Source organism: Monopterus albus, unplaced genomic scaffold (genome assembly GCF_001952655.1).
Source record: "Monopterus albus unplaced genomic scaffold, M_albus_1.0 scaffold222.1, whole genome shotgun sequence".
In the NCBI taxonomy this organism is placed as follows: Eukaryota; Metazoa; Chordata; class Actinopteri; order Synbranchiformes; family Synbranchidae; genus Monopterus; species Monopterus albus.
In genome coordinates, this window is record NW_018128102.1 from 234,020 (window position 1) to 247,640 (window position 13,621).

At 41.4% G+C, this 13,621-nt stretch overlaps 1 protein-coding gene across 1 annotated transcript; it reads left to right on the top strand.

Annotated features, from left to right (window-relative positions):
* Positions 1-1,040: 1,040 nt before the first annotated feature.
* gpr185b (G protein-coupled receptor 185 b) lies at positions 1,041-8,067 on the top strand (the record flags this gene model as incomplete). The annotated part of the gene is made up of 1 exon (XM_020619556.1): positions 1,041-8,067. A coding segment is annotated over one exon (990 nt), but the record flags the coding sequence as incomplete, so codon positions are not given.
* Between the last annotated feature and the right edge of the window lie 5,554 nt (positions 8,068-13,621).

Genomic DNA, 13,621 nt, shown 5'->3' on the forward strand with positions numbered 1-13,621 from the left:
CATCTTCTAGGTAGGAATGCGTCAAGTTCAAGCATTTTAAAAGGGTATTAGACTATTTAGCAAATTGTTTTTGTGTAGGCTGCTCAGCCTGTCACGTTGTTTTGAGGCCAAACTGGAAGGAATATTACTGTCATTTCAGGAATACTTGTCCCTTGTGTGTGTGTGTGTGTCCACACCTGTCATTGTTCTGCTGCTGTATACCTGTCAGCATGTGTGAGCTGCTGGTGACATTCTGCCTAGGGTCAAAGGCACAGTTGTTTTCATGAATGAATGAGTGAACTGATAGATGGATGGACACATGAATGTTTTGCCCCTTTATGACGAGGGATACAGCCTAAGCTAACACCTTGTCCCTTTTTCTTTTGCTGCCTGCATCTGTCTTTTGTATTATTTGCCTCCTTTTACTGATGTTCTTCTCTTCCGTGTCTTCACTACCAACCAACAACCTTTCTCTCTGCTCTCCGTCGTTTTTAATAGTCTGAACATGTACATTCTTTTGAACATTTTTCCCCTTCTCTCACATTTCTTCATTCATGTTGCCCTGCTGTTTTGTTGTCCAGTTTGTCTTGTTTCATCTCTTCTTTTCAACATGCCATTGTCATTTGCTGAACTTTTAGCCTTGCACTTTTCACTCAACCCCTGACTCACCAGTTTCACTTCTGCTGTTTTTCCTTTTTTATCTTTTCTCCTTCCTAACACCCTCCAGCTTTCCATTGTGCATATACTGTATCTCCTGAACATTTTCCTACCCATTATCAATTGCAACATCCTCCATTTCTCCTCACCTTTCCTCCTTACTTCTTCATTTCACCTTTCACCCACACATTCACCTCCTTCTTTAAACATTGTACTTAATCATTCTTTGATTCCTTCTTGACTCACTTCTTACTTCTTGCCCACCTTCCCTTTCATATACTTCCCTCATTTTCTTCCTCCTTCCCTTATTCCATCTTTCTTTTGTTTCCCCAGCAATGATTCTCTCCCTGGCTGCAACAGCAGCCATGAATAGCGGCGGGGGGGGCAGGGTCAACCCCCCCCTCCCCGACTCCTCCACCTCCTGGAGCCCAGGTGAGGATCCCTCCAACTCCTCCTCAGAACCTGTTGCACGAACTTTAACCCCTGACCTCCAGCCAGCAACCACAGCTGTTGCTGTGCAGGAAGTCAGCCCCTGGGATATTGCGCTTTGCATTACTGGGACGCTCATCTCCTGTGAGAATGCCCTGGTGATCGCTGTGCTATTCTACACACCAACACTAAGAGCTCCGATGTTTATCTTGATTGGCTCGTTGGCAGTGGCAGATCTCCTGGCCGGCCTAGGCCTCATCCTGAACTTTGTCTTCACTTATTTGGTCGACACCTCAGTGGAGTTTGTGACGCTGCTGTCAGTCGGACTGCTCATCTCGGCCTTCTCAGCGTCTGTCTTCAACATTCTTGCCATCACCGTGGACCGTTACCTGTCACTGTACAATGCCCTGACCTACCACACTGAACGAACAGTCACCTTCACTTATGTGATGGTGGCCTTTATCTGGGTGTCATGCCTCACGCTTGGCTTGCTGCCGGCGCTTGGCTGGAACTGCTTGAAAGATGAGTCCACATGCAGTATCTGCCGACCCGTCACCAAAAACAATGCCGTGGCGCTTGCCGTCACCTTCCTCCTAGTCTTTGCCCTGATGATGCAGTTCTACCTTCAAATCTGCAAGATTGCCTTCCGCCACGCGCAGCAGATTGCAGTGCAGCACCAGTTTGTGGCCATCTCCACCACCAAAGGTGTCTCCACACTGTCGGCCATCCTGTGTGCCTTTGGGGCGTGCTGGCTTCCATTTGCCATGTACTCCATCGTGGCTGACTCTAGCTACCCCGTAATATACACCTACGCCACAGTCCTCCCCGCCACCTGCTGCTCTGTGATCAACCCGATTATCTATGCGTTCCGAAACCCAGACATCCAGAAGTCGCTGTGGATGGCCTGTTGTGGGTGCATCCCGTCCATTCTCTCCCTCAGACCCAGGACGTCCAGTGATGTGTAGCAGGGAAGGTTGGTTTCTGTTTGGTATGATTGATGCCAATTCAGGGTTGTAGGAGGGAGAGGATGGAACAGGAAACAAGAGATGAAGAGTAGAAAATGTGAACGTTATGGCTGAGGAACAGGATCTCGTCTAGTCCTCATACCAGGGCTGGTAGGCTGATAGCAACGTACAGCTTGCCACAGTAAAAGTGGCACAGTGAGAAGGGAGGACAGTGCATGGTCAACAAAGATCATGCACTTTTTGTGGCTCAAAGAAAACCAACAGAGTAACAGAGGTGGCATAAAAGCAACTGCAAAAGAATGATTAAGGCATCCTCATGGTGGCTGTGGGACTTTTAGGGTGTGTGTCAGGTGACTTTTTTTTAACTGACCTGCTTTAGGGTCCGAGAAGCGAGTCCTACTTCTCAAGATTAGCATACAGGTGAGGGTGGGATTTAGGAACCAGCAATCTAAATCTCCACATGACTGGAGCTTAGCACTGCATTGTTATGCAATCAGAAGGAGTGAAACAGTCTTAAAATGTTTTGTTTTGACTGCTGTGTTTGAAATTAAGTGATGTGTGGATGAAAATACAATGAGCTAATTACACACAATGAATGACCTTGAGTATTCCTAATGAGCTATCTTTGCAGTCTTCTGATAGGAAAAACATTTCCTCCCTTGAAACATATGTTAACTATGTTACCTTGATCTGATGCAAATTAGGTAATTAGAGTTTATAGACAGAAACTGCAAAAATAATGAACTCTCCTGTGCTGAGAATGTTAGTTAGATGGTGTTCATTAACATTGCTAGTCTGCCAAGCCCATTGTGAATTTTCCCACTGCCAACAGCACAATCTGCCTTTTGTCAGAGAAGGACACACATTTCATTTCCTGAAATTGGTGAAAAATGCATCACATTTTACAGAAAGAACAACTCAATCACGTGCCATCCCTCATCAAACATTCAAATCCTAAACAAAACCTAATCTACCAGGTTCCTAGTGCACAGATAACCCCTGCTAGTTTGCAAAACCTAAAGAAGGATTTCCAAAATTAAGGTTGGTGTGTGCTGTCCTTGGCATGATGAAATCAAATATGCTCCCTGTCTGAGGAAAGTGGGTTCCTCAGTCAGCTCCTGTGCCGTGACAGCGAAGCAGAGAGCGAGCTGAATTCAGCACCAAGGACAGCACCACTGCAGCGCAACGCTACCCTGGGAATGCTCTCTGCTGCGGGGGAGAGCGAGCTGGAAAGTAGGCTATGCTGTTCTCTACACCATCTTGTTAGGGAATGCGAGATTGGCTTCAGCTTAACTCGTCTCTTTTCCCCATTTCAAATCCATTCTGTGTTAACTGACTGTTTTGTTGTGCATACATGATGGATAAAGCTATTTTGAAATCCATTTGCTACAACTTTCAGAGTTATTTGGCCTCTCACTCTTTTTTGGCTTTAATTAGCTGAATTAATTTTGGGAGAGATGAACTGTTTTACATTTGTTTAAAAATAGAATTAAGACTCAATAAAAACACAATTATTTTACAGAAAGCAAAAAAGTATTCCAGTTAGCTCCAGTCACGCTCACATTGGCCTTAAACCTCCACATTAGGTTGACTAGTGCAACTGTGACCCTGTTCTTTTTATCCTTGACCATTTCTTGCCCCTCTTGTATCTCAGCAGGAGGAAATATGCATGGGGAAAGAAAAAGCCCAAAGAAGAGCCAGTTAAACAAGCCTTCTGACATGGTGATAGCAGTCGATGTTCATCGGAGACAAATGAGCCCTTACGGTTTATCTGCATCTGCATAACACTGCTTAGGCCAAAAGGCTTTAAATGTAGAGACAGCATCCTAACTCTATTGCCCAATTGATTATCCATTAGCTAGAGCTGAGTACATCCATATTGAATAGGTCATTTTTCATCTGGACAGCTTTGGTTGGCTTTAGTAAGTTGTGCAAAAACCTGCAAAAATAATTAAATAAAAGGATGGTGTGTATAAACATGGTTTGGAAAAATATTTTCCATGCTTATACTTAGTCCAGTGCCCAGGAATATACTGTATCAGACAATCATGGAAAATGGCTAAACCCAACAAGACACATAAAATTCTATAATAATGCTGTAAATCTGCAGCATCAGATGGTCTAAACTCCCCCGGCTTGTGCTTTACTCCTTCCAATTTCAATTCTCAACTTGCAGTCTGTCACCCGTAGCTTGATATTCACTGCACACACATACACACTCTTGCCCTGCCTTGAAGAACCGGCGCAGCTCCACCCCAGGGGCCCATGTGATGGCTCGGCGGGTTAACGAGAAGCGAGCAAGGCGAGATGATGTGGCGTGAAATAGAAACGCTGGGCAAGACGCGCTTTAACGCAACCTCAGGTTACACCCCAGGATGAAGTTATTTCCCAATGAAAGGGCATTATGCAAGTTAAATCCAGCTAATGTTAATAACATCTCTGTCATAAAGGCATCAGGAACTGACCTAACGTAGAGAGGCAGTAGTGAGGGTGAGCTAGAGAGGGGATTTACTGCCAACCTCTATCTGCATTTAAATGATCTACGGAGATTGTTTTCACTCTTGTGTTCCTCTGCACAACCAAGAGATACTGAGAGAGATGACTAAGCCGCTGGCATGCTGCTAATATACAAGTGTGGGAGGTGTGCTGGCTTTGGGAAAATTGCTCATGGAAAGTGTATGGGCTGTAGATTCAAACTATAAATGTAAGACAACATAAAGTTTGTTTCTGTAACGACAGGGAGCTGATTCCAAATTCCTTGCTTTGTACCAAATAAATCACAATAAATGACAACAGCAAAGACTGAATCTATGATAATGGCGCACAGGAGCAGCAGGTATTAGGAGCATCATAGTGTAAATTAAAGCTTAGAGTCTCATTTTTCTTAGTGGAAGTTGTTGAGTTTGTTCAAAATTGCAGGTTCTCATGTCTTTCCTTTGGCCTTATTGAAACAAAAAGTCAGTTGCAATAACGTCCAACTATATTTTGCTGTGTACAAAAAGCCACAATTGAGCAACAAAGAGAGAGAGAAGGGAGGTGGAACAAATAGCACACTGTACTATATCTGAAAGAAATATGGCCTGGTTGGCTGGACTTTTCCATAATGCATTTCAGCAGTAGTGAATCATAGAAGTAGGACAAACCTACATAAAAAGCCAATGCTGTGTTTCTATTTATAGATTCTGATTTGCAGACAGAGATCTCACAATACTGTTGAATGGCTTTTCTCTCTAAAATATTTTCTCCTCACCTTCATTTTTTGAGTGTTAGCCATCTCATTTTAGAATTAGACATTAAAAAGCAATGGCTACTGTATCTGAAGTTTAAGGTTACACCAGTTAAAGTTGCCAATCTGACCACCTTCCTCTCTCACTCTCTTTTTTTGCTGGTGAAACTGTCTAATGGTAAAAAAAAAAGAGAGACTTGCATCTATTATTAAGTGAAAAGCTTTCAATTACACTGAAGCTGCAGCATGAGATGAATGGAGCTCAGTACTGTTGGCAAGCTTGGTGAAGTGCAGCACCGTGGGGGGGCGACTCACTAGTGGTGCCAGGCTAAACTAATTGATCCCAGGGAGTTAACTGAATCCATTTCACTTAGAAAATAATTGCAGCTCTTATTGGCACACAGTTCTCTTGTATGCACAATTAATATGTGTGAGACTTGCTTAGTTACTTGCAGTTGGAGATGCTAGATGGGACACACTGAACAAAATCTGATGAAGTTCACTTATTCAGCACAGCTTTTCATAGAAAACAACAAAACAGGTTGTTTTTTTTTTTTAACCCTGGCCTTTATTTGGTGCTAGCACAGCTAATGCTAACATACTAGATGCGGCTTTCAGGCTTTCCCTGCTTTTCTCAATATTCAAAATTACTCAAAATTACAATTATGACCCAAACCTCTAAGTGCCATATTAGTGTGGTATAACCTGTCAACAAGACAAGTGCCAGAAACTATAGTAACAGGAAGTCTGCTGTTTAAAAAGGCCTTGACTCCAGTTCAGCGAAGTCTTTGCACTTGCAGTGTTGGTGAACTTTGACACACAGATGTGAGCCACTGACCAGTAGCAAGCAGTCTTATTAATGCTGACTTTTGAGGGAACAGAGTCTGCTAGCATAGCTGGTTTGCTGTGTTGCACTATCCACTAGCTAGGTGGGTTTTAATCCACCAGTTTTTAATGTGTATTTTCAATTTCTGCATCAGTGGAAATGATAAAAATGTTTTCTTAAAAAAGTTTTGAAATAAAGGTTGCAAAAAAAGGTTTTTATTCTTGGCTGAGGTGGAAAGGTTGCTGGGTCAAATAAAGGCAAAATGCAGATTGAACAGCTCAGTATAGAAAATGGCTTGGTAATTTTGTTTCTTTATGGTGAAACCAACCTTTTTTAATCAGAGGTTAACATATTCCTCTATAGGTTGAGAAATTTGACCTGTAGGTTCAGTTTCCCAACCCGCCATGAAAGCATCCCGAGGGTTTTTAGACATTTTGGAAACGAAAGGATTTCACCTTTGCACTTTCAAATGTTGGAGAGCATTAGTTTGTTTGCAGTCATACGTCTACGAGGCTATATGGTAATGCTCCAGGGGTAAAACAAACTCTCTTTGATCCAAGTCTGGAGAGAATCATAAATTCCAAAGCAAAATCGCCTGGAACGAAACTGACTGAACAACTGATCTGAAGTCAGTGTTAATTACACATTTTAAACAACATCCTTGACTGTCCCATCTGGCATGTCCATCTATTGATTGTTTTAACAATTAATAACACTCATCTGTGAATATGCCACTACTTGGTCAACCATTCCTGGGGCAGCAGTGGAGCGACCGCTCACTGTGCGTGTGAATGGCTGTGTGCTTTTGTGCGTGCGTTCTCCTCTACCCCACCCCCCGGGATCATAGCCAATTGTAATGAACCATATCTCAACCAACTCTCACTGTAAACACACGCTGAATGGTTTTGTCAGCCAATATACAGGACTATAACTCAATTTAGAAAAAAGAAATACTGTACAAGTGAGTGTGTGTGTTATGTTTCTTATGCAATGCTGTACAGAAATGTATATTTTTGTAATGTCATGAGAACATGAGCTACAGGACACAGTCACTGCTGTGAGTGTGTTCTGAGTGTGTGTTTCTTCCTCTTCTTCTGTGTTCTTCCTATAAAATGTTTCTTTGGGGGGGAGGGGGTGTTGTTGTGTGTTGGATATGCTGAAAAAGTGCCATATTTTTTGACTTTATAGTGTCCTCTTCTCGGTTTGTGTGCTGTACATAAAGTTTATCACAGGGCGATTCTCATTGTGGAGTCTGAAGTTGTCAGAGTCCAAGTCAGTAAATCTTTAAAACAACAAAAATACTCAACACGGTCATGGTCAGCTGCTGGATTAGAAGCTAATATGTAAAAGGACTTGACCTTGATATTATTGATCACTATACTGAGCAAACAGAGAAACAGACACCGCACATCTGACCACTCCAAACTCCCTATTTATAGCTGTAACTTCACACTGATTTTCAAGCAACAGCAGCAAAAAGAGGTGATATCAGTTGTTCTGTATAAAGTGTTTGTTTCTTGACTTTTACATGAACGGCATGCACTACAAAACAGAGACAGACACAGGCAAAGAGGGGGAGATGACGCATGGGCACAGCTGTACGTCACAGTCAGGTTTCCAGTGACGCCATTTTGTCGTGTCGAAGAGAGCAGGTCGTTTCAAAGACAACCCCCCCAACCCTGTTTTTCCCTCTTTCAAAACATCCCCCTCACTTTTTGCTCTTCCTCTTTCTCCCTCTCTTCTTTCTCATCATGTCTAAGACCTTGTCGTCATCATTTCTTTGTCATTTCAAGATCTTTCCCTTTCTCCGCCCTGTTTTCTTTCATCCTCAACACCTTCACCTATCTTTTTCTAACTCTTTTCCCCTCGCTCCGTCTAATTCTCCTGTCCAATACTTTGCTATCCCTGGCATGCAGGATTCTAGTTGGCCAGACTCCATCTGAAAATAGTTGCCCTGAAAGAAGATAGAATGAAGAAAAAAAAAACAGCAAAAAGAAACGAAAGGAGGAAAGAAGCAGAATTCAACCCTCCTTTCATGAGCACAGAGGCAAACCTTCACTTTGTATGAGTGGATGGAAACATCCACCTTGTCCTCTTGTTCCTCTTTTTTCTTTCCCTGTCCCAGGCCTTCTGTGTCATCTCCTTTCCATTCATCCTTCTCTGTTTTTGTACCTCTCCTTCCTTTGTTACTTCTGAGCAAAAGAGTTTTCACAAGCAGGGTTTGGAGTGAATGCCTCCAATGAATAAGCAGCAACCGCTCAAACAAAAGTCTGTCAGGCTAGGCTAATGTTCTCCCTCTAACCTAGCTGGCAACACTTCAGGCATGCAGAATTTGTCAAACAAACAAAAAAAAAAAACCATTACAGAGCTAATTTTGTATTGGACCAAGTATGGCCTTCATAGAAAACTTTGGTTTTATGCATTGATTGTTGGTGTGGGTAAGGAAGCAGCATGCGTGTTAAGAGCATCACTTATTTTAAATCCTCAAGGTGAGGGTGTTATTGGGTAATGATACTGTGATGTCAGAGACCTAATATGGTGTCCTTGTTTTTTTTTTTTTTTTTTTTTTTTTTAACTTATTTTTACTGTGTGTTCTTTCATTTTACCTCTTGAGTTTGTATTGTGAAGCAGTTGGTTGCTATAAAAAAAAGTAAAAATGCACTTTATAAGATGGACATGTTACACATTGCACTTGTAAATGTCGAATGTAAAACCTTGAATAGAAAGATTTATTTTTATTATTGTAAATAACTGAGAAGAGAAAAAAAATGAAAACAAAATGCAAAAAAGTGGAGAAGAATTTGCCAAATAAAATGAGAACAACAAAAGACTAAAGTTGTAAGTTTTTTTTTTGTGTTTTGGAATGGAGTCAACCCTGTGACATCAGTACTGCATGTGTCTGTGTCTGTGGGCGTTAGCCTGAGTTTGCATGATAATATTCACATGTGGGTGTTATTATGCGTGTGCGTGGGGATCGTTAAGTGTGTGAGTCAGTATGACAGGTCACTGTAGTGTTAAGGAAAGCCTGGGAGTAAAAACTAACAGAAAGATGCTGCTGAATTATTAAACCACTCCCTTATTAAACAGACCAAGTTAGAAGAGGGAAAAAGAAGATGAAGATGAGAAAGAGGAAGAATCCAATCTGAGGTGATGTGACACCCACACACATCCATATGAGATTCATGGAGAAGAAAACAGAGGAAGCCCAGAGAGAGAGAGGACAAGGAACGGTGGATAAACAGCTGATGGAGGAAGACGTTCTCAGGAACAGGCTGCCCTGTCACTAAACAGCTTGAAACACACACACGGTGCTTCCAGCCTCTCAGGGGACATTACACTGACTTCCATTAATTTCCTGGAGAGTTACCCTAACCATAACCATAACCACAAGTCATCACTCAAAAATGTTGTGAATTTCAGGACTTGCTTTTTGTCCCCACAAGAATGTTGAGTCCCCACAGCATGTGTGTAAACAGGTTTATGTCCCCAAAACATAGGTAATACCAGGAGCGCACACACACACATATATATATATATTTGTTGTCCGTGCCACTATGTGCAGGCATCTATTCTCAGCTGTATTTGTGTGTGTTTATGAGAATGGGGTACACATACACACACACAGGCTAACAGTAAAGGTTCTTCCCAAATAATTACTTAATAATGTCACAGGAAATTTCACCCATCCAAATCTACGATGCAGGTGTGAGAGAGAACCATAACTGAACATTTAATTGCTTGTGTGTCAATGAAAGAGCGAACTAGGTGAGCATGGATGTGTGCATGAGTGAATACATGACTCTGCATTCTCTGCATGGTGAAGAGCTCCTCCATGTGGCCAGAGGTGAGTACTGCAAAGACAAGGCACAACATCCACCCACACCACGTTTTTTCCCACGTCATTACAGCAGCTCAAAACAAGCATAAAGCCAACTCTCCCTCCAACCTTATTGCCTCAGTCACCCTCTATCTGCAAAACGCATACTCTCCATCGCCCACTCTCTCTTATTCTGTGTATCAAAAGGCTGTCTCCACCATCTGCTGCAAATTACCTTCATGTACACATTTGTGTTTGACAGCACAAAAAGAAAAGCACAGAAGGTGGTGATATTCTTACATCTGTTGCGTCTGACTCACACTCACACACGAGTGGAGCGATCTCAACAGGAGACTTAGGGACTACTGTGGTTCAGTGGGTGGAGCAGTCATCTCCCCACCGGAGGGTTGGAAGTTCGAATCACAGTGCCTACAAATTCCTTGTGTGTGTGTGTGTGCGCGTAACATACTTGGCCAAATAAAGGTGATTATCAGGATAATAATAACCTTTATTTGGCCAAGTATGTTACACACACAAGGAATTTGTTTCCAGTACAAAACTGAGGCAGCCATCTGCAGCACCAACTCACGCTGATGGCTCTAACCATCGGGGGCAACTTGGGGGTTCAGTGTCTTGTCCAAAGACATTTTGACATGTGGACTGCAGGCACCATGATTCGAACCTCCAACCCCCCTGGTGGGGAGACAACCGCTCTACCCACTGAACCACGTTTTTCATTGCCTTGCTTTGTTCCAAAGGGACACTCAACACTCATCTTGAAATGCTTGAAAGAGATCTTAGCACAATCGTGGCCTTAGATCTAAATTTGAGTCAACCTTCACCTAACCTCATAAACTTACCTCCTTGCAAACCTGAGTTGCCCTGCAAAACTGTAGATTCCTGGCCCCTTGCGTGTAGCTACTTTCAGCAAATATCCACCCATAGGTTTTGGCTCTCCAGCTGTTTCTGGACCATGCTCTTTCACACACATCTTCACTTCTGGAAGCAGCACATTCAGACAGTTTAGCAACATCTTCTCCACCATCTCTTCCATGGTACAAGGGTCGTACAGGACCTACTTACAATGCAGGTCCTTGAAGTAGATGATTGTGGGACGGGGTGGAGGCTCTGTGTCTACAACAAATGCAGGTCCTGTTGAAAGAGACACGAACATTCCTAACAACTGTTTACAAACCCCTTAAGGATTTTAAGGAAGTATGCAATGCCATTTTAGTGTTCATTTTCCAAACCTGTATGAGTAATACAATTTAATTTACCCAGAAATTATAGGTAAGGGTTACTAGTTGCCCACTTTGATAGATCATGTACCACAAGTTACCTCTCCAAAATAAATGGTAACTAGTGGCTGTGAATGTGGGAAATTATTTTTCTGTGTATAATTTGGATCAGGGTCATCAGTGATGAAAACATTTCATTTACTAGACAAACATGCTCATCCAGTGGCATAATAATTTTTCAGTGTGACTCATGTCACTACTACAGCTTTTAACTGGCTTTATTTTGGCACCATCACCATTATACAAAGGTAGGTGACATTTTAGTCACCTACCAATGGAAAGGAACTGAAGCCACAGACTCACTTAAATACAATATGTACAAGTTGCTCCCAGTATTGTTTGCATCCTCATAAAAGATAAATCAGTGCATCTTGTACAGAAATGAGCCTTTGATTCTAAGATCCAGACTAAAAAAATGGCACTTGAACACTTCTGAAACTGAATTGTCTGTATTTTTCAAGTTGACATGCACTTTAAGCCACAGAATTCCCTTCACCATTATGTGCATGTCTTTGGTGCTTTTTGTTTATTTTTTTCCCACTGACCTCTCTCTCTTCGTCTCTTCGTCTCTGCTGTGTCACCATCTGTGTCCCAAAATGAATCATCTATCCCAAACAGCAGCCATGAGTTAATCTTCCACCTTGCCAACGCCAAGAACAGCATGGAGCTGGAACAAACCATGTTGATACTGGTGGGTGTGTCACAGCACCGAGAAAAAGGAATAATGATTACTGGACTTAAGACATTTCTTACACTTCAAATTAAACATTATTTTCAGTATTTGAGAATGTGTATACCCACACACAGTATATGTGATGAAAAATGAGATGAGAAATCAATGTGTTTCATCACATCCCACACGTTAGTGACAAATAACATTAATTCTCTTCTCTAATTATTCCTTTTTAATACTCTGCATGGCTACCCAACATAACAGTGTCAGTAAGGACATTTTTCAAAACTCTGTCATTAGTGACTCATGTAAGAGGCCGGTACGTCATTTAAACAAAAATGGCAAATCAATTAGAGAAAATAGTATAATAATTTTCTTTAAGTTGGGTCAACTTCTACATAGAAGGCTTTAAAATCTAACAATACATAAACATAACCAAATTATTAACTATTACTAAGGTACATTTTGAGGAAAAATCTTTAGGTATATTTACTAAGTGTTCAACATTCAAAAACTGCATGACACTACACAGGAAGCAAAAAGCCAACCACCATTTTTGATTTTTTTGACTCAAATATTTAACTACTGGTAGACTGGGGGAGGAATAACACAGGAAAAACAGTTTTGTTCACCATTTATTGTCTATAGTTACATGCATACTTGCTTACAGTTGGTTTTAGTGTGCAATACACAGCTTTATTTTGTTTCATTGTCTAGGTTATATTACCCCAAATGTATTTTACTTTACAGGATACCTTACCAAAAGTCTGTACAACATGATTTATTTCTCACATTTTCAACACAGTTACATATTCATACAAGCCAGTAGCCAAAGATACTTAAGGTACTATTGACTGATGAACTCTCTGCCTCTAGTGCCTCTCGTTTCCAAGTTCAAAATGTGAGAGCTTGTCTTCTACATTTGGAAACTGTGGATGAGCATTAGCAATTTGAAACTCTTGACAGGACCAGTCGCTGAAAAGGTCTTTAAGTGCTGGAATCCATAAACGTCGGCAAAATTTTCTGGACCGAATGCAGCTCATCTGTGGCTCTTGCATAACAACAAAACCATAAGATAAACAATTGAACTTGCGGCAAGTTCTCTCCAAATTTGTTTCGTGGGGGTTGTTCTCAAAATGAAAAATCCACATTCTAGCTGTTCACGTGTGCTTTTCTGCTTCAGCAATAACGTTTACATGTTTAGTTCTCGGCGTAGTTCTTTAACACTATTTTGAACAACCAGGGTTTAGAACAAACAAGAACTCATCGACATATCATCCAGTGCTTAACCCAGCTGTAATTTGTATTCTTAAACAGACTACTCAGTGGAGTGAGCCAGTTCCTCAACTGCTATGTGAGATTTATATACAACAAACAAATAACTACTTGTGAGCCCTATCACTTCCTTCTGTAATAAATAATATGGTCAGAATCTCAAACCTGCACAACAACTATCCAATCAAAACAGTCTGATATTTGACAGAAACTCTCTGCTCAGATTACTTTTTTTCTATTTTCTGTAATAATGTAAATGTGATATTTGTATTGACATCGAGGTTACAGCATGACAGCCTTTTGGTGGAACTGGGTTCCTGCTGTATCATAAACTGTTAAAAGTGCACGTTTTACTCACAAACACAAATGGACAAATAAAAGCGATCTGTAGAAAACTAAAATTAAACAGCATCTGAATTTTTTTCATATTAAAAACACGTGCCTTCCTTTACGACTGAGATGAAACACATGCTGTG